Source organism: Dendropsophus ebraccatus, chromosome 3, assembly GCF_027789765.1.
Source record: "Dendropsophus ebraccatus isolate aDenEbr1 chromosome 3, aDenEbr1.pat, whole genome shotgun sequence".
Lineage (NCBI taxonomy): Eukaryota > Metazoa > Chordata > Amphibia > Anura > Hylidae > Dendropsophus > Dendropsophus ebraccatus.
In genome coordinates this window covers 142,256,333-142,281,624 of record NC_091456.1, presented here as the reverse complement: position 1 = coordinate 142,281,624, position 25,292 = coordinate 142,256,333, and the positions used below count along the sequence as shown (strand labels likewise).

The window sequence follows — 25,292 nt, the reverse complement described above, 5'->3', positions numbered from 1 at the left end:
TCTGCAGTAGTAAGTGCAGGGAAAAAAGCACTTTATAAGCATTTCCCAAAATAACTGTATATTGGTGATTTGTATAACTTTTGGGGGGCAATACAATACTTTTTAATAAAAATTTTCACCTTTAACCCCTTAACGACATCGGGCGTATATTTACGCCCTGATGCCGGTAAGGACGTTCAGAGCGGGGCCGCGCGGCGACCCCGCTCTGAACCGCGGTGGTCCCGGGTGCCGCATGTAGCCCGGGACCGTAGGTATTAGCCGGCACGGTCCGATCGCCGTGCCCGCTAATACAGTAATCAGATGCAGCTGTCAAACATGACAGCTGCATCCGATTACCGGATTCAGCTGTTCCCTGGTGTCTAGTGGCGGAGATCGCTCCCCCGGGATGTTATCCCGGAGGAGCGATCTCCGTTTCTGAAGCCGGCCGGGGACCGCTCCAAGATGGCGCCGTCCCCGGCTCGGCACTCGTTTACTTCCGGCTGCAGCAGCCGGAAGTAAACGAGTGCCTATCTCATGGATCTCTGCAGCATATCTATGCTGCAGAGATCTCTATGAGAGATCAAAGCACTTATACTAGAAGTCCCCTAGGGGGGCTTCTAGTATAAGTGTTAAAGTAAAAAAAAAAAAAAACTGTTGTTAATAGTAAAAAGCCCCCTCCCCTAATAAAAGTCTGAATCACCCCCCTTTTCCCAGGTTATAAATAAAAGTAAATAAATAAACAAACATGTTTGCTATCACCGCGTGCGTAATCGCCCGAACTATTAATTAATCACATTCCTGATCTCGCACGGTAAATGGCGTCAGCGCAAAAAAATCCCAAAGTGCAAAATTGCGCATTTTTGGTCGCATCAAATCCAGAAAAATTGTAATAAAAAGCGATCAAAAAGTCGCATATGCGCAATCAAGGTACCGATAGAAAGAACACATCATGGCGCAAAAAATTACACCTGACACAGCCCCATAGACCAAAGGATAAAAGCGCTATAAGCCTGGGAATGGAGCGATTTTAAGTGACGTATATTTGTTGACAATGGTTTAAATTTTTTACAAGCCATCAGATACAATATAAGTTATACGTGTTACATATCATTTTAATCGTAACGACTTGAGGAACATATATAACAAGTCAGTTTTACCCCAGGGCGAATGGCGTAAAAACACATTTCCCCCAAATAAACAAAATGCTTTTTTTTTTTTTTTCAATTTCACCACACTTTGAATTTTTTTCTGGTTTCGCAGTGTACTTTATGCAAAAATTCAGCCTGTCATTGCAAAGTACAATTAGTGACGCAAAAAATAAGGGCTCATGTGGATCTCTAGGTGGAAAAATGCAAGTGCTATGGGCTTTTAAGCACAAGGAGGAAAAAAACTAAAACGCAAAAATCGAAATTGGCTCTGTCCTTAAGGGGTTAATTATTGGTGGGTGCTGGAACCAGTTATACACATTAAATTACATTATTTCCTAAGGGAAGACATTGCTTGGTTCTCAGACTGCTCAGTTCTCAAACTGCCTTCCTGAACCAATTAAGTTCGAAAGCAGAGGTACTACTGTATATGAAAGATTAAAGATATTTAAGATTTAAAGATTAAAGATATTAAAGATTTAAAAAAATTCAATCATACACACACCCACACCCATATATATATAATTATTATTTTTTTTATTTAAATGAATAATCTTTTCCCATAGAACGATCCGTCTGTTTAATCTATCATTTTAAGTATGACTGTCAGATCGGGCTGCATGTTCATTCTGATGATTTCCCTTAAACAAGGCCATTTGCCAGTTTAGTAACTTGGTTTGCACCCCTGACTAGGAAAGTTTAGGTAACAAATTAAGTGTACATAAACTTATTATACTATTATACCATGGCTATAGAAACCTCTGCCAGTTTTCCATTATCCTAACTAAACATCATCTTTGTAGATTCTTCATGGATTTAAAAACCAAGTAGGGGAAGAAAATTGGAGACGCTTCTCTGATCAGTTTCCGCCTCCCCTTAAAGAACGTCTTGCAGCTTACTATGGAGTTTAACCTAGATGTGCTCTAGCTGCAGTCTCAACGTTAGGGGTAAGTATCAGAGAAATATATATCGGCACATTTACAAAATAACTGAGGTTTTTAAAGCCGATACTGTGCTTATTTCCATGTCAAAAACTGTGGTGTCACCTTAACCCTGCGTCTGTTGACTATAATGGGAACCGGGACCCGCACAGAAATGGGACATCACTACTTTTTCACGCAGTTAAAATCTAAAAGTTCACATTGAAAACAATAAAAGCTTCAGGCCCAGCCTGCCTCTGTGACCGTTCCTTGGTGCTGCACATTCACTTGTGGATTTATGCTGTACACTGCCGTCATGCGGACACTTGTTGAATTGGTAGTGTGTTATACTTTTAATTAAGTCACACGGTTAATCTGATGTTTCTTTGTTTCCTATAGGTCCTTCAGTCTGGGAGACAGCGGGGGAGCCTCTGCACCCAGGGAAAAGCTACCCTATTGTAGGGGGGAAGGGCAAACCAGTAGGGAACACAGTACAATCCCAAAGCCTACTGGGAGGGGCGGGAGGGAGGTGTTGCCGTCACTGTATTAAGTCGATGTCGGGAAACGTTTAAACGTCTGGAGCCTATGTTGGTGGAAACATGTCTCCTTAACAATTCTGCACTGGATGTGAAGAAGTAAATTCTAATCGCCAAACAGCACATTCTGGTATACGGGGAATTGTACTTTAACAAGTACCTTTAAAATTGGACTAGAGGGGGTGGAGTAAGAGGAAACTTAATTTTTGCACACCAGAGGAAATCTTCAGAATGGGGTTATAGCAGTAAATTGCATCTATTTTAAAGCAAAGGGTTGCCTAACTATCCCAGTCACTGGGAGTTCTGTGTTTGCATGTTAATGAAGACATAACTAGATGAAGTTGGCGAAGTTAAACACAGCTTGCTATGTGTGTTAAGTGCAGGTCATTGCAATTGCACTTCAGATGCCTGTGACATAAGATCTTCATAAATTGACATCCACCAAAATGCCAAATTTAGTATTTTTTTTTTTATGATTATTTATTTTCCTTTCAGGAGTTGGAGTAACTAGTAAAAAAAAAGAGAGAAAAAAACTCCTTATTTTTAGTTTACTATGAATCTTTAATATAAGTATATATTTTTTTAAGAGTCACTCCTTTGCTGAATGTTAATTTGTAGGGTTTTTGGCAGCAAAAAAAAGAAGAAAAAGCAAAATCTATACCAAGGCATTTTGTTCTGATTTGGAGATTGTGAAGTGCTTTGCACCTTAGTGTGCAGTGTCATGAGGATTTTCCTTGTTTAGGGGGGGTCTGCAGTCCAGGATTCTTTATAGTGGTTAAAAATAATAAATTTTAGTGAGTTAAGTAGCATGCTTGTATCACACATTAAGATAGGCCAACACATACCCATATGCGCCAGATTTTTTTTTGTTTTGTTTACAGGTGAATTATGCATTGTCTGTTTTTAGGTTTCTAAGATATAATTTAAGGATATCTACATTTTAAGTGCTGCAGAGTACGGTTAAACCTTAGCCCTTAACCTATCAATAGGGCCTGCCACACTGTATCGCAAGCCTGTCTGATGGAAAGAGGTCTTTAAAAAACAAAAAAAAAACAAACAAACAACAAAACTATGAAATCTACAGCATCTGATAATTCGGGAAACAAAAAATTGTCGTGTATCACAATGTGGAAACTGATCTACTTGTGGAAAACCTTGCTGCCTCTGTGCTGTCAGTGTGGTGTGCTTTTTGCATGGTTAAATACTAGTGATTACTACAAGTTCTGTGGAGTAAGATCAGTCAAAAGGGATGCATATGTGTTAGCTGGCGCATTATGAAAACTGTAGACATCAAGGTAATTACTATAATTCACTAGTGATTTTCACTTAAATCCTTTACCTCTTTATTTTTATTTTTAAAGCATGATCATATACCATTTAGTTCCTAGAAGCAGGGTGTCTGCTCTCTATTGGCGCATGTTGGTGGCCCTTTGTGCCCTAAGCAGATACATTGGGGTGCAAATTTATAAAGCATCAGAATGAAAGATGGGTTTTTGTCCCCCCCCCTTTCTTTATTTTTTTATTTTCTCCCCATTTCATTTTGTTCAGCTTTTTTTGTTGCTTTTCTTCACTTGTATTCCTGTGAATAAACCCTTTATTAATTTAACCTTTTATTTTTCTTTTCATGTGTATTTTCTTACGTACTGTGAATGTGAAAACTTAACTGGCACTCTTCTCGAAAGGTGTCCATGTCAAAGTGCAAGTCTTTATTAATGCAGATTGCCTCAGTGGTATCCCATGATGATAAAGAAATCTCCTTAAAGACAATTGTAGCTCTGCAGGTCAGAGCTATACATACACTCTCTCCATTTTCTTAGAGAAGTTTTCTTAAGCTTGCAATCAATGTTAAGCCATAACCATTTTTTTCTATATCTGTTCAATTTTTGTTTTGCAAATTTTAGCATTTGTAATCAATTTTGTAAAGCAAAAAAAAAAAAGGAAATTCCCTGATTTGCATGGTTTTATTTTATTTGTTGAATAATTGAGAGAACTATTGCACTAAACCTTTACATGGTTACAGGAGACAAAAGGTCTTAAAATGTACAAAGTGATGTAGACGAGCAATCCAAGGAAGTACATAATGCTGCTGCATAAAAATGGAGGACCCCCTTATTTATATATAATACCAAAAATTTAGGTGAAAAAGATGTAAAAAAAAAAAAATTTGGGGCTATGGTAAAGCAATGAAGGCAAATATGTTTTCAAATAGTTTGAGTTAGTTTGCAATCTAGCGGCCGGTCAGAAAGGACTGCACTTAGTTTAACTCAAATAAAAAATTTTACTTCACATGAAAGATTTCATGTTGTGAATCATTTGCTTTAGAAGCAGCATTTAAGGGGAAAATAGGTTTGCATGGTACAGAATTATTATTTTTTTTAAGTAAAGTAAAATATACAGGTCAGCAGCAGTGAAATCTTGTGTTACTATAAAATTATCTTGTCTCCTGGAAATCTCAGAATGAATGATGATGAAAATAAAACCATTCAAATGCAAAAAAAAAACAAAAACATTTTTTTGTAAGGGCAAAGACGGGTCTCGTCATTGAAATTTTTGGTGTTTTTTCTTTCAAATTAATCTCACAAAAAGCCATTTTTATGACACTGTAATGACTATCTATCCGCTTTAATGGTCACAGGAGACAGGGTTGCCTTTTTTAAGTTTATCATCAATAGTTCCTTGATTCTTGCATCATGGGATATATAAAGCGTCTTACTATTGTGGTCTAGTCTTGACAGTTTTTGAATGTCAATGGAATGTTTATAGAATTGTGGGTCTTTGTCTTGTTACATTCCAGTGTTTCTGCCTCTTGGCATGCTAAAAGCACGGCTTACAATGTCTGTCTCTCACACTGAATAAAGTGCTGTTAGAGTGCTAAACTACAGAAATAGCCGCTGCTATGTGATGTAGATTCTCTACTTGAATATTTTTATGTTGTAGGAACCTCAGGAGGTCTGTGTTTACTGTTTTTATATCTACCTTCTTTCCTGTTTGAGCTTCCCTATTTAGAAGGACTCTAACCGTAATCAAACTGCCCGTCAACCTAAGTTGGTAACAGAATGCATACTCTCCTTTATCCACGTAAATGATATGGTCACTCGCTCTAATGAATTTACCTCTGGGTCACTTAAAAACTAGTTTGGTGGAAAAGATAATAAATTAAGGGATTTCATGTTATTTTCTGCCCCTGCCCCCACACTCTTTGGTCCATCATAGGATTTACTTTCACAATATATATATTTTTTTAAGTGTGACATTTTTTCAAATGTGTTTAACAAAGCTGCCGTGAATGTCAAACCAACATGTTTGTTCAATTAAAAGATTAGGATAGCTGCTGGTTTCTGACGTAATAGTGACAATGCTTGGTCACTAAAGTTTTTAATGTCTGGCGTTGGTTAGGTTCGTGGTGAATATCTAAATATGCGCTGCTACACAGAGAGCTGTGGGAAGGGGACGGTAAGTGTTATTAAACTACAATCAATGTGAGAATTCAATATGTGTCGGTTCCAAGAAATCTTTCTCTTTTTAGTATTTGAAAAAAAATTTTAAATTTTGTTTACTGTTGACACCCCATCACTTAGAAACTCTTCATGAAAAAGGCTTATAAGAGGGAAAGCTGTAAATGGAAGAGAGTGTGCATGAGAAGTGTGTTGGTTCATTTGTGTGGTGTTCATATCATTCACCACTGCCATTTTAGAAAGTCCTTTCACTTTTTGTTCTTTCCAAACGTCTTGTGGGAAAACGTGTCCATACATGGAGCAAGTTTGACTAAACATCTTGTGCTTTGTTGACTACCCATTTAACATGGATGTATTCTAGGTGTGAATATTCTGTCTGTCACATTTCTTATGGGGAATCGCCAAGTGTCAGGATGAAAGTGTGATTAGACGTCACCTTAAAGGGGTGACTCTGTTCTGTTGCACAGCCCCTCCTGTGTTTGGAGTCTGCCCACTTAGCTGCCGCGGCCACTGATTGGCTGACCATGAACATAGGACTGGGGCTTTGTGACATCGGTGGGGGAGCAGGAAAGAGAAGTATAGCTCTTAGTTTTTTTTTGTTTGTTTGTTTTTGTCCCCAGAATACCCCTTAATTAAGCTTTCCCAGGAATATTATTGAAACCCATCTTGATCCATACTTTTAACAATAACCCATGGGTACTTGATCAAGTGCCTGACCACCATTTGTAAGGGACTTTAAGTAGCCATTAATCTTCTATATGTACTTCTCTGAAAACAAGTGGTTCTGAAGCATCGTCCAGGTGCCTGCTGGAGGGATATATTTTTTCCGCGCCGTTTAATGAATGTGAGTAATTTAAGAATAAAAGAATGTTTTATTGCCCTCTCTCGAAACCTAGTCTTTCTCAGGATCCAGAGGACAAATATGAGGACCACTCTCCTTAGGGGCTACTTTAAAAGCACTATGTTTGGAATAGATAGCCATCACTAGTCTAATCGTAACACTGTGACTATAAGAACAGTTCAAACAGCCATGTGAAAAAACAATCAAAGTTCTATTTTTCTAAAGCAATATGCACATACATAAAGAAAGGGAATGGCACTTCCACAATCCGTTTAGCTAGGGCACATAATATGGTTGCATCTTTCTGCTGGCAACTTAGGTTGAGTGCATAACTTAATAAGAGCTTTATATCTGATTGTTTCCTTACCCTGGAAGATGTTAACGTTCTCACTTATATCCTCTTGCAGTCTAATACAGGCTCGTCTAACCTGTGGCTCTCAAACATTGGACTTTGGACGAGTTCAGTAGCTGAGCAGTCCAGCGTTGACAGGGCTTACTTGAAGATGAAGTTCAATATTTGGAGAGCCACAAGTTTCTTACCTCCGGTCTAATAAATTAAGCGATATTTCTCAAGTTTGCCTCTGCTTATTGAACTACACTTTAAATAAAAATAAAAAAAAGTTATGGTTTTAGTTTTTGATAAGCTGCTGAATTTTAAACGTTTTTGGGGCCACCAAATATTTTGGATCATGCAGAGAATATATATATTGTACTGTAGTAATTTTGTATTTACATTTGTATGATGTGATAATAGATGTGAATGTTAATCACTGCTTGGCTGTGTTAATAAAGTTGTTTAAGTACATTGTGCTATTGTTTTATTTATAAGATGTTCTAAATGTTTGTGACCCATTAGGACACTGTTAACCAGACACGCCTTTTTAAAGCTTTATTGGGTTCTGTTGCTTAGGTAACCTTTATATTAATGTCCTGACCTCAGGGAAGACAGCTGATACTGTTAGATAGTTGTTAGGATAATGAGACACATGGTACCTTTTTATTTATCCAGCTGTGCATCCAGAGCATAGAAAAGCTGCTTTTATTCTATAGTAGGAAGAGTCAGAGGCTTTCCCGAGCTTCTGAAAGGCAGCAAGCTGTAACACCTCCTTAGACTGCATTCATCTGTAATTAGATGCTAGGAGCGGGGGAACTGTACAGATATATATGCTCTGCGCTGTAATGACAAAGCCATGCGGCGCATATCTGTACAGTTCCCGCTCCCCCAGCATCTTATTACCAGATGCTGCCCGGGCGGGGGGAAAAGTCTGTTACATTTATTCCACGTCCGTGTTCCGTGCGAAACACGAAACGTGTGAATGCAGCCTAACTCCCCTCTCCCATATCTCAGCCTGTTAGCGACTGCTTCCATGTGTCTTTTAACCCTTAGAGGACTGGGCCAATTTAAATTTTTGCATTTTCGTTTTTTTTCCTCTTTGTGCTTAAAAGCCCATAGCAGTTGCATTTTTTCACCTAGAAACCCACATCAGCCCTTATTTTTTGCGCCACTAATTGTTCTTTGCAATGACAGGCTGAATTTTTGCTTGGAGTACACTGTGAAACCAGAAACAAATTTAATGTGTGGTGCAATTGAAAAAAAAACCCTCATTTCTTTTATTTGGGGGGTATTTGCTTTTACGCTGTTTGCCCTGGGGTAAAACTGACTTGTTATATATGTTACACAAGTCGTTACGATTACAACGATATATAACATGTATAACTTTTATTTTATCTGATGGCTTGTAAAAAATTCAAACCATTGTTAACAAATATATGTTCGTTAAAATTGCTCTATTCCCAGGCTTATAGCGCTTTTATCCTTTGGTCTATGGGGCTGTGTGAGGTGTCATTTTTTGAGCCATGATGATTACTTTCTATCGGTACCTTGATTGCGCATATACGACTTTTTGATCGCTTTTTATTACATTTTTTTTTGGATTTGATGCAACCAAAAATGCTCAATTTTGCACTTTGGGATTTTTTGGCGCTTACACCGTTTACCGTGCGAGATCAGGAATGTGATTAATAGATCGGGCCATTACGCACGCGGCGATACCAAACATGTATGTTTATTTACTTTTATTTAAAACATGGGAAAAGGGGGGTGATTCAAACTTTTATTAGGGGAGGGGGCTTTTTACTAATACTTATACATACTTTTACTGCAAAGAGCAATGAGATCGGCACTCGTTTGCAGCAGCCGAAAGCATCCGAGTGCCGAGACTGGATCAGCGCCATTTTGGAGCAGACACCCGGCCGGCATAGACGTGTGGATCGCTCCTCCGGGACAACGTCCCGGTGGAGCGATCCACCCCACTAGACACCAGGGAAGTGCTGCATACAGTAATCGGATGCAGCTGTCAACTTTGACAGCTGCATCTGATTACTGAATTAGCGGGCACGCCGTGCCCGCTAATAGCCGCGGTCCCTGGCTACATACAGCACCCGGGGTTGCGGCGGTTCAGAGCGGGGTCGCCGTGCAGCCCTGCTCTGAACACCTCTTGCGGACGCATGACGTATCTGTACGTCATGCGTCCTTAAGAGGTTAATTAGCGGGCACGGCAATTGGACTGTGCCTGCTAATAGCTGCGGCACCCGGGACCGTGGCGTAGACTATCCTGGACGTACCTGTATGCCCAGGGTCGTCAAGGGGTTAACCGGGAGGGGAGAGAAGAAATATCCCAGCTTACAGCAGATCAGAAGCTTAGGAAATCTCTTTTATTATATTGAATGAAGTGTCAAAGTATTTTTCTGCGTTCTGGAAGCACATGCAGATATGTGAAAGGTAGCAAATGTCTCCTTGTCCTAAGAGTGTCAGCAGTTTGGAAAATGAATTACAGCTGGCAGATTCCCTTTAAGGCTGTTTCGAATATGGGAACTAGAGAGAAGCGAAGTCGCTCTGCATTTGAATCCTGCAGCCTGGAGGAAATGGATTTAGTCCTAGAGCTGCCTGGGAATCCTGGATACAGTCTTGTCCATGTTTTTCAGACAGCCTTAGGGCTGCATCCATCTTTTCAAGGTTGTAGGATTTAAAAGCTGCGCAATCGTGTTTATGGAACCCGAACTTACTGTAAATTTGTTAATTTCTAAACACTATCTTTAATGTCTGCGCTTTGTTAATGGAAACTGGTCCGCAGTGATCCGACACGACCAACACCACACGTTCATTGTGCGTATAGCATAGCTGCATGTTAGAGGAGGTGCTGGGCTAGGTCACTGCTGGCGAAGGTTCAATCTTATGACTTTCACTGTGTTCAGTGGATGGTAGATGTATGGTTGCCTCACATTCTGCTTACTGGTATTCTAGGATTTACTATGAAATACAAATCTAAATATTGCACAACTTCCAGTTCCTCATTTAAGAATGGTCAGAGTATACCTCGCTTTAGGATCCCTAGGCCGCACTAGGTTACAATTTTTGGTTTCTGGCTAGTAAGTGATATTTCATAGTAGCTTATGCCCTTTAAAGTAAGGAATGTTGCTACTAAATCTCACAAACCTTCCTCTCGTGTCCAGTACAGTCATAATCTGAAATGTTCCTGTTTTTAGAGTGAATATAGGTGTCCTTCAATCTTTATACAGTTGAGAACAAAAACAGTCAAAACTGAGACCTTGGGTGCTGTTTCTGATGGGTCTGTAAGGTGGCTTCACCAAGTTTCTAGGTCTTGCTTTTGGTACAACAAGGTGCACCCCTACAGGTTAGGCTGGCCCCTGTGGGCTGAGCTCTTTGTAGGGAGGAAAGACATGAAGTGCAAGCCACTGTTGGACACACAGAATTTTCTAAGGCCACCAGTGCACATTAATTTTACTTTATGAAATCAAAGCATGTATCGGAGTTGTCAATAAGCTTGCTGGTAACCATACACAGACCTGAAGCAGCTTTGTTGATGTTTAGGGGCTTCTAGCGTAATCACACGTGGAATACTGAATCAGTATGCATGTATCTATACTAAAGTACTAAAGATTTTCTGAATGGGAAAAAAAAAAGTTTGAGAATTCATAGAAATCTTAACTTTTGAGGCATAGGGTGCATTTACACAGAGATTTATCTGACAGATTTTGGAAGCCAAAGCCAGGAATGGATTTGAAAAGGATAGATCCTAGTCTTTTCTTTATGACCTGATCCCTGTTTATAGTCTGTTCTTGGTTTTGGCTTCAAAGATCTGTCAGATAAATCTGTCTGCGTAAACGCACCCATATGCTAAGTTTACACGGAGCGATAATTGGCCCGATCGTACGATTAACGATTTCGAAGTAACAATTTTTTTTTTTTTATAACGATGAGCGTTTAGATGGAATGATATATCGTACAGAAAATTTGTTTTGCGATCGCTTAAGCCTACCTCACACGTAGGTAAAATCAGTGAACGACTTAACACGGAACGATCGGCAAATTTTTTGCGAACGACGATTACATGTACGATTATCATTCGAATTCGATCGTTATCGCGAAAATTCACCCGATAATCGTTCCGTGTAAACGTAGCATTACACTACACAATTAAAAAAATACCACTTAGGAGCCAGGAAGAAAAACTCTGCTACACAGTGTATTGTCTGGCACGTTATCTACACAAAAAAAAAAATCAGTCAGATTTACTAGAGCTACTCCAAAGGCTCTTCTGCTGTCATTTACAGTACTTCTGGAACTGTGAGTATAAACATGTAACAGTATAGTGCCACCCTGGGCTGCTATATATAACATATTCATATATTGTATTCTCTGAATGCGCCTTTAGAACAAAATTCCTTTTTTCTTATTTTTGGCAGCCAAATTTCAATTGGTTCATCAGGAAAGAAAAAGCAATTGTGCCATTAGACAAGATGAATTAGATTGTATACAAAAGAAACAGAGAAAAAGGATCATGCTAAAAATATTTCATTTATTTTTAAAAAATCGCACATATTAAAAGACTATATATCAAATATTTCAAGGATTACAACAATGGCGTCCTGCAGACACACTGCCAAAAGTATATCATGTACAAGTTAAAAATAACTTGTATCGAGTCACCAGAACATTTTATATAGACTCATATAAGAAGTATAGGAAGGTCTCCTCAAATAGGATTAAAACCAAACTGTGACCACCTCTTAGACATAAAAAGACTTATAATAAAATCAGGATAACTCACCCATGGCAGTGTAATGGCGTTTACCCCTACGCACGTTTCGCGGGAGGAAGCGTAGCCATGTGTGAGCATGAGCCTTTTTCTGTTTCTTTTGTATACAATAATATATTTAAAGGGGTATTCCAGGGAAAATCAATAATTTAGCAAAGGAAAGGGTTAACCAAGGTTAACCCTTTCCTAATATACTTACCTGTTGTTTTTTGGCCCCCCAAGGAGATCTCCGGTCCGGTCATGTGATCTTGTGGCTCGGATCCTCTTCTCCTTCCGGTTCGGTGGCGTCACCCGGTCGGCGTCGCTCTCCGTCTCATTAGCAGCAGAGCACTGAACCCTGACTGGCTTGGTAGCGTGTAGCCAATCAGGGCTCAGTGCTTTGCATCCCCACCACGCTTCAGAGTGGGGGTCCCCTGAGGCTGCAGTAAATTATCAGGGGTCGTCGGGCTCAGTGCCGGTCACCAGTTACATGGGCCGGCACTGCACTACAGCAGGTGAATGCGGGGTCTAGATCCATCATCACTCCGCAGAACCCCCCCCCCCCCCACCTTGTCAGCGATGCCGACCGAGTCCCGGGAGGGGATGCGGCGGGCGGCATTACTTCATTCATAGCTACCAGACACCCGGCTGCCCGCCGCATCCCCTCCCCCCAGGGACTCAGGGTCGGCATCGGTGGGGAAGTAATGTGTATCGGCTGCTGATCCCCCCTGGCCCCCCCTCCCTGTGTCCCTGTCAGAGATCGCTCACCCCCACCACCGGAGCGTGCTGCTGGCCCCGATCTCTGCACTGGTCTCAGGCACCTGTACTCAGCTGAAAGGCGCTGTGTACGGAGCAAGAAATCTCTCCTGACTCACACAGAGCCTGTCAGCTGAGTACAGGTGCCTGAGACCAGTGCTGAGATCGGGGCCAGCAGCACGCTCCGGGGGTGAGCGATCTCTGACAGGGACACAGGGAGGGAGGGGGGGGGCCAGGGGGGATCAGCAGCAAATACATATTACTTTGCAGGACTTCCCCCCTCCTCCCTGTGTCCCTGTCAGAGATTGCTCACCCCCGGAGCGTGCTGCTGGCCCCGATCTCTGCACTGGTCTCAAGCACCTGTACTCAGCTGACAGGCTCTGTGTGAGTGAGGCAGGAGAGATTTCTGTCTTGCCCCGTACACAGCGCCTGTCAGCTGAGTACAGGTGCCTGAGACCAGTGCAGAGATCGGGGCCAGCAGCATGCCCCGGGGGGTGAGCGATCTCTGACAGGGACACAGGGAGGGGGGGCCGGGGGGGATCAGCAGCCGATACACATTACTTCCCCACCGATGCCGACCCTGAGTTCCTGGGGGGAAGGGATGCGGTGGGCAGCCGGGTGTCTGGTAGCTATGAATGAAGTAATGCCGCCCGCCGCATCCCCTCCCGGGACTCGGTCGGCATCGCTGACGGGGGGGGGTTCTGCGGAGTGATGATGGATCTAGACCCCGCATTCACCTGCTGTAGAGCAGTGCCGGCCCATGTAACTGGTGACCGGCACTGAGCCCGACGACCCCTGATAATTTACTGTAGCCTCGGGGGACCCCCACTCTGAAGCGTGTGGGGATGCAGAGCACTGAACCCTGATTGGCTACACGCTACCAAGCCAGTCAGGGTTCAGTGCTCTGCTGCTAATGAGACGGAGAGCGACGCCGGCTGGGTGACGTCACCGAACCGGAAGGAGAAGAGGATTCGAGCCACAAGCTGCAAGATCACGTGACCGGACCGGAGCTCTCCTTGGGGGGCCAAAAAACAACAGGTAAGTATATTAGGAAAGTGTTAACCTTGGTTAACCCTTTCCTTTGCTAAATTATTGATTTTCCCTGGAATACCCCTTTAAGGCTTTGATTGTATTTTTTCTTTTGGGTTGAGAGAGATACGGGTGAGAGGTGGACACGGATTACTAATATTAACCCATTGGAATGTGTGTTTCTAAGATGAATTAGATAACTGACCACACCACAACCATTCTTCTGGGATTCACTTAGGCATGAAATCTGTATCGGCTGCCACTCTCCCAACACTGCTGCACTGTTCTCTACTCATCACCATCTCTATTCTTGCGAAGTGCGGAGCTTAGAGCTTGTGTGCCCTAAGCCTGCAGCGCTTCACTCACTCCCTGCCTCCATCCAACCCAGGTAGCGCACCAATAAAGAATGGAGGCGGAGAGTGAGGCTTTGCTGGCATAGGGTATGAATGAGCTAGGCCTGCCAAAATTAAACTTTCTTTTAACCATAATACCGCCCCCAGGTGGAAAGCTAATCCCACGGCTGGCCATGACATACTGACAACCAGAGAATGGTACCAGCAGTTTGGGGTGGGTGGCGGCCAGTACATCCCACGTCTGGAGTTATTACCTACCAATTCTGTGGTGAGAACACGCTCCCATTTCTTCCTAAGTAGTCATGTGCCTATTGGTTACTGCATGAGTGTCTGACATCTGGTCATGCATGTGGTGACGTACAGTAAATGTGGGAACGTGGCCTAAGAATGATCAGATATCAATAAAAACTAGAAAATCATGATGCTAATTGGTGAGAGAAGATGGGGCGTCTTCAGGTTTAGTGCCTAGGGCAGCAGCAGCTATTAAAGGGGTAGTGCGGCGCTAAAAAATTATTCACAGAATAACACACATTACAAAGTTATACAACTTTGTAATGTATGTTATGTCTGTGAATCGCCCCCTTCCCGTGTCCCACCACCCCCACCCGTGTACCCGGAAGTGTTGGTGCATTATACATTACCTGATCCGTGTCGCGCATGTCCTCCATCTTGTGCCAAACGTCATCTTCGGCCGTCCGGCTGAATCACTGCCGCCGCCGCCCCCCATCCGCCGCGTCATAACTGTGCTCAGCCGCAATTGGCTGAGCACGGTTATGCTCAGCCAATCGCGGACATGCGCGACGCGGATCAGGTAATGTATAATGCACCAACACTTCCGGGTACACGGGCGGGGGGGGGGGGGGGACACGGGAAGGGGGCGATTCACAGACATAACATACATTACAAAGTTGTATAACTTTGTAATGTGTGTTACTCTGTGAATAATTTTTTAGCGCCGCACTAATAATAATACGGCCCTGGTGCCCCCCACTCCCTCAATGCTCCCATCCTCCTTGCATCCCACCCACTTTATTGTTAAAGTATGTGCGTCCAGCCCACTAATGACTAAAGGCCCTATTACAGCAAGTGATTATCGGCCGATTGCTTGGTGTAATAGCGACTGTTAAAAGGCAACGATCAGCTGAGATGCACAATGTCAGCAGACTGCCGCTATCTCCTATCTAAAGACCGTCCAGGGAGCCCCTCCTGCATCTCCCCGCGGCCCCCCACTCTTACCCACTTGCCGTCTGTGTAGTGTAAATTCACTCATCTCTACATTTGACCACAAACCCTGATGCCTCCTGAAGTGCTTGGGCTTTTACAGCTATGAGAGACAGAGAGTAAAGACTTTCTGTTCCATGTCGGATTAGCAGCATACAATTATTCATCATCACAGCCATCTGATAACATTTTGCTGCAATAATTGTGTCAGTGGTCTGGAATGATGCTCAGCATGTTTGTGACTGATGATACTATTAATGGCCAGTTATGCAGATGATAGATTCCATATAGCTCCCAATCAGATGAGTATATAATAGTAATTATACAGCATTTAGTAAAGTGCTGTAGGATTAACCCAGTCACTTATTCATCCTTCTGTTTTCTAGTATCCTTTCTATACCATGTATTCCCTGACTTGTACTCAAACTATAATAACTGCATAGCTAAACCAGATAGTATGATGTTCTGTGTAAGTATTTCCTTCTTGTCAGATGCACTTATTAATACTGGCTCCACATTCACAGCCTACAAAATATTATTCATCTTATTTCCAGTATGTCATTTACTGTAATGTCTGTATGCCCAATGTCCAATCACAGAACAAGGTCACAATGCTACATCCTTGAGAGCAGGGAGATCCACAATAAATCTATAATCACAGAGCTCAAACCATAAAACGTAACTTTTAATCATATTCATAATTCACACCTGGGTGAACATAAAAACCTCCACCCAAAAAAATCACGGATAAAAAAACATGCATATATACAATGTAACTCACGTTATCTATACATTGATATGACACAATGGTCAGCCGTATAGCTATCTCATGAGGAAACCAAAAAGAGGAGTAATTTGGTAAAACCAGGGAGCGCTCGATCCTGTTATTCCCTATATGGTGCACCAAACTACCCCTCCTCGCTCAGGGTGTAGCGGAGTTATTGTCTTAAAAAGGACGGCCCCTACGCCGTACTACCCCTATTGCCACTAACCCTACACTGCCCCTTCTTAGGTTCCCGACATAAATGTAACACATGTTTTGGGTAAATACTCATCAGGGGAGTATCAATTAGGTAGGCGTAGGGATACAGTACAATAAACACAATAGTTGCGGCATCAAACATTAACTACCGGCATGCTGGGAGTGGTCAAACATGCTGTAAACATTCAACCAAAAGGTTGTATATAATGGTGTCTTCACAGTGGTGAGGAATGCCCGACTCATGTGGTGACTGCGACTGGCATCGGGTGCAGAGCGTATGGCTACAGACATTCCGTGCAGTGAGCGGAGGTTAAAATAAAACTTCTGGTCCGGAGGAACGCAACATGCGCTCCACTGACCACTGCCAGTGGAGCGTCGGCAGAGTCTAGCGTCCTAAGCGTTATCTAGGCAGCATTAACAGTCTTTTTGGTTTTCTTGTATATATGCATCTGGTTTTTTTATCCGTGATTTTTTGGTGGAGGTTTTTGTGTTCACCCAGGTGTGAATTATTTATTCTTTTATCTCTGAATATGATTGAAAGTTCAATTTTATGTATTGAGAACGCTCTGTGAATATGTCCAATAGGTGGCAGCACTGAAACATCACATTTAATACCGCCACATTTAACACTAAAGACACCAATGCACATTTCCTCTGTTATCACAGGACAAACATATACCATCAAGTCATTCATACATTGTAACACTGCGTATGGGGCTCACTGTGCTCTCTGCAATCTCCAATATGTCAGATCCTCGAAAAGGAAATTAAAAGCACAGATCATGGAACATATCAGAGATGTGCAGACAGGTGCAGGATCTAAGTCCAGGCTTTCTAAACATATTTGTGAAGGCCACCAGGGTGATCTTTGAAGTTTATCCATTTGAGCAATAGAAAGAGTTGGTATGCCATCTAAGCAACGCAGGGACCATTCAGAGTAGGAATCACTGACCACCACTCTCTGGGTAGAAAAATAAATATTTAATTCATAGCAATTGATTCACTTTTTCTTACTCTGCACCATACATGTACAGTGTACAACAAAGGGAAAAAAAATTCATAAAAACTGAAGTGCCACATGTACCCCAAATGGTACCAATAAAAACTACAGCTCGTCTTGCAAAAATCAAGCCCCCACACCACTCCATCTAACAAAAAAAAAATCTTATGGCAGTCAAAATATGGAGACACAAAGTATTTTCCAGGATTATGACATATCCAGAGGATAGATTATAAGTGTTTGGTGGGGGTCTAACCACTATAACCCTAATCAATCACAAAAATGTGGGTCCTGAATGCACCCTTGAATGCCCGCCTTGTGAATGGAGAAGCAGTATTCACACTGGAGTGCTTAAAGCGTAACTGTCATTTCAGGGCCATTTTTTTGAAAACATTAAATATCAACAGTTCAAGTGATTTTAAGAAACTCTGTAATAGGTTTTATAAATCAAAAGAGTTTCCTTCTGTACTGAAAAAGCAATCTCCCAGCCTCCCCCCTCACTTCAGAAGAAGCAGGATTTCTCTGTCCATTATGTGGCTATGGAGAGGGGAGGGGCTGAGAGGAGTGACTGAGCACGGACACCCTGCAATCTTCTCTCAGTAAGTTCATAAATAAGCACTGACCTTTCTGACCCCAGAACCATGTGGTTTAGGTGCCCAGAGAGTCTACAAACAGCTGACCTTCATGTCACCTCTTCCTGCTCCCTCATCTCCCTCAGCCCCTCCCCCCTTCATAGGCTTACAATGGAGAGAGCAGAGCCCGTCTTCACTGGCTTCTCTGTAATGAAGAAGTGTTTGCCTGATAATGCACAGATAAGAAGTCAGGGAGGGGAGGCTGGGAGATTGCTTCTTGAGGACAGAAGGAGGCTTTTTTGGCTGATAAAACCTATTACAGAGTTTCTTAAAATCGCTTATACTACTGATTTCTGCAATAAAAAAAAAAAAAAATGACAGTTACGCTTTAAGATAGCTGAGGCCGGATGAGCAGTGTAAGCATGTGTCGGTTTGCTAGGTCTATGCTAGCTTAAAGGGGTATTCCCCCCAAAATTATTTTTGCATTAATACGCTGCCCACCCGTAGCTTTCCATCTTTCCCATATAAAATTATTAAGGATTCTGCACAGTTTTGCTGTTATCCAGCTGCATTCACCCCCACGGATTGCAGAGAATCATCAGACCTTAGTCCAACACGACACGCTCCCTGCTCCTGGCCCCCACCCTCCGCGACGGCACCACGTGTCCTCAGTCCCAGCACAGTGAAGTGACTGAGAACACTGATGGGGTGGCTGCTGTTACAGAGGGAGACAGTGATCAGCGCAACTGTGACTGCATCCCTCTCTAACAGCAGCCACCCGGTCACCCCCAGCCCAGAGCTCACCCCCTGTGTCCAGAGCCTCCCGACATCCGTCCAGCACTCACCCGCAGCACACAGCCCCTCCCGCTCCACAACCAACGGCCCCCCATCACCCGTGGCCCCCCCGCGCGATCAACCGTGGCAAGCTCCGCCCCCGCGATCGGCCGCGACTAACTCCGCCCCCCGCAATCGCCCACGGCAAGCTCCGCCCCCGCAATCGCCCGCGTCAATCTCCGCCCCCTGCGATCACCCGCGTCAATCTCCGCCCCCCCCCCCCACTGCGGCAAGCTCCGCCCCTCGCAATCGCCCGCGTCACCGCCAACTCAGCTCTGCTACACCGTCATCACCAACTCAGCTCTGCTACACCTTTCCCCCAGCTACACCTTCCCCCCAACTCAGCTCTGCTACACCGTCCCCCAAACTCAGCTCTACTACACCGTCCCCCCAACTCAGCTCTGCTACACCGTCCCCCCAACTCAGTTCTGCTACACCGTCATCCCCAACTCAGCTCTGCTACACCTTTCCCCCAGCTACACCTCTGCTACACCGTCCCCCAAACTCAGCTCTACTACACTGTCCCCCCAACTCAGCTCTGCTACACCGTCCCCCCAACTCAGTTCTGCTACACCGTCATCCCCAACTCAGCTCTGCTACACCTTTCCCCCAGCTACACCTTCCCCCCAACTCAGCTCTGCTACACTGTCCCCCAAACTCAGCTCTACTACACCGTCTTCCCCAACTCAGCTCTGCTACACCTTTCCCCCAGCTACACCTTCCCCCAACTCAGCTCTGTTACACCGTCCCCCCAACTCAGCTCTGCTACACCGTCCCCCCAACTCAGCTCTGCTACACCTTCCCCCAACTCAGCTCTGCTACACTGTCCCCCCAACTCAGCTCTGCTACACCGTCACCGCCAACTCATCTTTGCTACACCGTCCCCCCAACTCAGCTCTGCTACACCGTCACCGCCAACTCAGCTCTGCTACACCATCCCCCCAACTCAGCTCTGCTACACAGTCACTGCCAACGCAGCTCTGCTACAGTCACCGCCAACGCAGTTCTGCTACACAGTCACCGCCAACGCAGCTCTGCTACACTGTCATCCCCAACTCAGCTCTGCTATACTGTCATCCCCAACTCAGCTCTGCTACACCGTCACTTCCAACTCAGCTTTGCTACACCGACACCGCCATCTCAGCTCTGCTACACTGTCATCATCTCCTTCATTGTCTCAGCTCTGCTACACCGTCTCATCGTCTCAGCTCTGCTACTTCACCATCATCAGGCAGAAGCATTGCATGATGGGGAATGTAGTTTCCTATCTTGGATATAGATCGGCTTTTAGAAAAACTTGTAACTCAGGAACGGCAGCAGCTAGAAAGATGGGAGACGGCTCAAAATACTCAGGGGGACTTGGTAAGTAAGGTCAGCTAGGTTTGGGAGCATTACATTTTTTTAGCTCTTGGGGGGAATACCCCTTTAATGAACCTATTACGCAGCTTATTGTGTATATATATTGTTAGTGATATCCACACAGCCCTTGTTTTTACATAGAAAAAAATAAAGTTTATACTTACCCATGCTCCCCTGTTGTCCTGGTGCCTTTTCCGTGTGTTGCCTGCCCCCTGCAGCCGCCTCTGACAATTCCAGCCCTGTCTCTTCAGTGACAGGCCACTCAGCCAATCACTGATGAGACGGGACAGGTGATTGGATAAATGGCCTGTCACTCAAGAGATGAGGCCAGTAGTGTCAGGAACTGCTGCAGGCAGCAGGACACCGGGGGAGCCTGGACACATAAGTATAAACTTTACTATTTTGCTTTACATTGTCATCAGCCGCTGGACGTGCATTGCTGTTTCACGTAGCAATGCAAGAACCACGGGCGATGATTTTTCAACATGTTAAAAGACAATGATCAGCTGATGATCAGCTCCTTGCCTGATCATTGTCTTAATTAAACAGAGCAGTAATCTGCCAAATCAATTATTGATCTATGTAATAGGACCTTTAGGGTCCATTTACACAGAAAGAGTATCTAAAGGATTATCAGCCAAAGATTTGAAGCCAAAGCCAGGAATGGATTTGAAAAGTGGAAAAATCTGAGGCTTTCCTTTATGACCTGATCTCTGTTTATAGTCTGTTTCTGGCTTTGGCTTCAAATCTTTGGCAGATAATCTGTCAGATAATCTTTCTGTGTAAATGGACCCTTATGGTGTGTTTACACAGGCAGATTTTGGAAGCCAAAACCAGGAATGGTTTTGAAAAGAGGAGAAATCTTAGTCTTTCCTTTACGACCCGTTCCCTGTTTATGGTATGTTTCTGGCTTTGGCTTAAAAAATCTGTCAGATAAATCTGCCTCTGTAAATGCACCATTAGAGTTTGAAAGGAGTGGCAGTGCACATCCATGACCAACATTTCACTATATAGGGATGCTCAGGACCCCCAATTCTTATGACACCCCAATCTGTGAAGTTAATGACACTTTATGGCGAGAGAGAAAACATTTTAACTTTTCCCACAAAAAAAACACTACAATGATAAAGAAATTAAAAAGTTATGGCTCTTATGCCATATTCACAAAATATCTGGCCGGATGAACATAACTTTATTTTAATTGGAATGCTGGTGCACTCCAATTTGCTGTAGACCACAATGTATAGTACGGCTGTGAGCCACACTTTACATTATGAGCACAGCCTATCTTGTTCACGCTGTTCACTGAATAGCGGCTGCACAAAGTAGACCTGTCAGTTATTTTGTGCGGCCTCAGAGAACAATGGCCATAAGTGTATACACTACGGCCATGGTTCCATAGACTATTACTCAATGAAGCAGTGCCATTAAACAACAGCCGTTGTTGCATATTGTCGTGTTTAACGGCCAAATATACTGTAAGAATGTGGCCTTAGAAGGGGGGGTTGAAAAAATAGGTGCATCCAGAAGGCCAAAGTAGGTGACGGAATCTGGCTAAAGATTGCTGATGATAGTGGCAAGTATTCCCTGATGCATTTTTGCATTAGGTCTAAATATATGGGGTGTGCGTCTCCAGTGGCAAGCTGGGTATAACATATGGTACACTTAAATGGCATACCTGTGGACCTGTGATGAGCATAAGGTTCCAGTGAAAACCTGTGTGTGGGGTCAGAATTTGTGCTCCTTCTCCTCTGGTACATACTTTACTTAGTACAGCAAAAATATAGACACAACGCGGTCAAGATCTACATTTGTGGACAACTGCAGAATTATTAGTATTGATCCCGACATGCACAATTATTTACCTTTTAAAGGCGTTGTCTTTGGTGAGACAGCCTCTTAAATCATAGGGAAAATAATGCATCTGCATTGGTACCTCGGCACCCTGTGTCAGAGCACAGACAGCAGCAAGGAGTTGGCCAATACCTGAGCTTTTCAGCTCGTAAGTACTCATTTCCCCATATTTTTGCACAAGACTTTCTCTACTGTTTTTCCCCACATTTTCTGCTAAAAGTTACTGTAAGGCATGATCTGGGCAACATGGTTGGCCTTAACTGTGTGCCACTAGACTGCTTGGGGGGGGGGGTTGGCTTTGGGATGAATGGGTGATAAAACCATTTACATCCATGCTGTCATATGCAGGGGTTATGTCAGCAACCAGTATACATGTGCAAGGGCCGGGACCCCCTGTTCCTGGGAGCTCACTCAGCCACTAGGTGCTGGCCCTAAAACTTAATCAGCCCTTGCATTTAAATGCTGCACGCAGACAGAGCAATGAGTAACTTTTATGGCATAATACTGCATGCAGTCACAAAAGGCTGCTCTGTTCCCCTGATCTCTGGCATTCGAGTGATGTTATTTGAGTGCCACTTGCAGAGCGTGAAGGTAGAGGAGACTTCAAGGAAGTTAGTAGAGTATGGGTGTTTTTTGTTTTTTTATATTAGAGAGAGGACAATGCCTGCATGTGGGGATTACCAACGTGGGGAGTGCTACTTGGGCCCACAGGGCTAACTACTGGGGACAGGACCTACAGGGATGTTTACTTACATTAGGAATACCATTTACTCGGGAGAGATTACCTACAGGGGGATATCTACATAGGGGTCGTTAGCTACAGGGGAGATAGAACCTATTTGGGGCATACCTACTATATGGATACACAGGGGGCCTAACTACACTATGGGGGAACAAAGGTGATATAACTGCTATATGGGAGCCCTTAAAGGAACTAACTATTATATGGGAGCACAGTGGGACCTTACTACTATATAAGGACATGGGAGGGGGGCTAACTACCATATTGGGACACAGACGGTGTCTTACTACTATGTGTGGGCTCAAGTGTAGCAGGTCACAGTATAGCGAAGGATATTTTTATTAGATTTTATTCAGTAACTGTGTGGTGGCAATGACATAGTTCATGGTATACTGGTATTATTTGTCCCTTGTATATTGGTATTATTAATAATACTAGTCTTGGTATACTGGTTTTGCCTGCAGCTTAACCTGTAGTGCTCCAAATAACTAAAATACACATTGCAAGGTGATCTGTACTGCAGGTTTTAACCCAACATGCAGCTATTGCAGGTTTTGCCCACTGCTTTTAACCTTTGCAATGCAAAGTTGCAGGAGACTTGATGCAATTACAGCAAGTGCCCACTAATTACATTAGGTGCCTGCTGTTATAGCATTTAGAGCTTGGGAGATGGGTGAAAGGTAGCGCTAGCAATATTTTCAGCTTTTAAATACTTTCACCACAGATAGTGAGGCCCAGGCATCCTCTTGGTCAGTCTGGTGACGCCCAGGCATTGCCTTGGTCTGTTGGGTGAGGCTCCAGTAGAAAAAGTTTGAGAAGCACTGATCTAATCTATCTGTCTAGTATAGTATCTATCCGCCATGTTTTCCCCTTGTAAGAACAGAGCTAACTGCAAAAGGTCCTGTAAACCAGCAAAGTGGCCATGTGTAATTGTGGCAGCATCACCATGACAACCACAGACGCTGTATGTAGTGCAGTCACTGACAGTTACAGAGCCAATGTAGGACGTGTGCAGGTTGTGTTACTGTAGTGTAGTTACCATATGTTTCTTTATTTGGTCCTTCAAAAAGTTGTAAGGACCAGTTACAGGGCGAGTGTTCATTATATCACATCTACAACTACCTGTGTGAGCTCTAATTTCTTCTTATTTAGTGCACTTAGTGTCCTTAATGGCTTCTGCAGTAAAGCGCATTTCCAGTTATTACAGGGTTAATGCTTCAGATCGCTGTGGGCACCTGTAATCACCATGGCAACTGTGAGTTGTGAGGACAATTGCTGATGTCATAAAGAAGGTCCCATAAAAGAAAGGGATGCTGCTTGAATCACTGCCATCGTGGATCCGCCAGGGGACCTTGAGCTTGACTACATTACTCTCTCCTACCCTTGATGTAATTTGGAGGTTCTAGCAGGGGAAAGGGGGTTGTCTGCCTTAGACCACCCCTTCAACCGAGTCTCCACCTTCTTGAGATGTGGCCCTTAGGCTGGGTTCACACTACGTATATTTCAGGCAGTATTTGGTCCTCTTGTCAGGTCCTCATAGCAACCAAAACCAGGAGTGGATTGAAAACACAGAAAGGATCTGTTCACACAATGTTGAAATTGAGTGGATGGCCGTCATATAACAGTAAATAATGGCCATTATTTCAATACAACAGCCGTTGTTTTAAAATAACAGCAAATATTTGCCATTAAATGGCGGCCATCCACTCAATTACAACATTATGTGATCAGATCCTTTCTGTGTTTTCAATCCACTCCTGGTTTTGGTTGCTATACAGCCTCAAATATACAGCCTCAAATATACGTAGTGTATTATACACTTAATATGTAAGGGAAAAAAAGGTGCTTCCACCCAGCAATTAATAAGGTGACAGATAAGGCAGCCAGATCTCCGACATCCGGTTAGTATATTTATAGGCTATTTTTGTTATATTGTCTGTAAATTATATAAAATGTACAAATTCTTACACTATGTTATATTGGTATTACCCTCTAAGCCCAGGGGAGGGGCAACTCTCCAGCCATGGCTCCTTTAAGGTTTCCTCCACAGGGTTTTTTTCCTCACCTGAGTGCTGGAGGGTGACTCTTTGTGAGTCAGGGGTTTGCTATTTTTTCATGTGATTTTAAATAAAATTTTGACTATTTGACACCTTACTACAATGTGTTATGTGTTCTTTGGTGTAATTTTGCTTGGAGTTGGGGGTCCATCATATATTGCAGAGTAATAAAGTTAGATATCTGCCAACTGGATGTGGAGGGGGGGGGGGGGAAGCATTGTGAAGCCTAGGTATGTCTCTGCTGGAGAACTAGAACTAGTTTTTGTTCAGAACTAGAGGTCTGTTGCCTATGCTGCATAATGCTGCAATAAAGTCTGGTTGTCTTATAGTGATGGTGGGAAACACAGCTGGGGGAAAGGTTCAATTAGAAAGAAAATATGTACATCGGCTAACTACCATCTAGGTATGATATTTAAGGTGCAATCGGAATATAAGTGCAGAGAAGGTAATTAGTCAGGATGACTCCTATTGGATCACAGGCACAAACAAAATGATAACCTCCAGCTCCCACGAAATAAAAACTTTACTTTATTTTTAACATTAAAAATTGCATTTCTA

General features: G+C 43.3%; 1 protein-coding gene and 1 long non-coding RNA gene across 2 annotated transcripts in view; one reads left to right on the top strand and one right to left on the bottom strand.

Moving 5' to 3' along the window:
* The window catches only part of TNPO1 (transportin 1), a 56,496-nt gene extending 52,303 nt beyond the window's left edge, over nucleotides 1-4,193 (top strand). Inside the window, exons 23-24 of the mRNA XM_069962820.1 lie at nucleotides 1,928-2,071; nucleotides 2,444-4,193. Coding sequence (XP_069818921.1) covers nucleotides 1,928-2,035 — 108 coding nt within the window. The 3' untranslated portion in view covers nucleotides 2,036-2,071; nucleotides 2,444-4,193. The remainder of the gene's footprint in view (nucleotides 1-1,927; nucleotides 2,072-2,443) is intronic.
* The window catches only part of LOC138786108 (uncharacterized), a 50,179-nt gene extending 26,293 nt beyond the window's left edge, over nucleotides 1-23,886 (bottom strand). Inside the window, exon 1 of the long non-coding RNA XR_011362185.1 lies at nucleotides 23,800-23,886. This is a non-coding gene — a long non-coding RNA (uncharacterized lncRNA). The remainder of the gene's footprint in view (nucleotides 1-23,799) is intronic.
* Nucleotides 23,887-25,292: the final 1,406 nt, after the last annotated feature.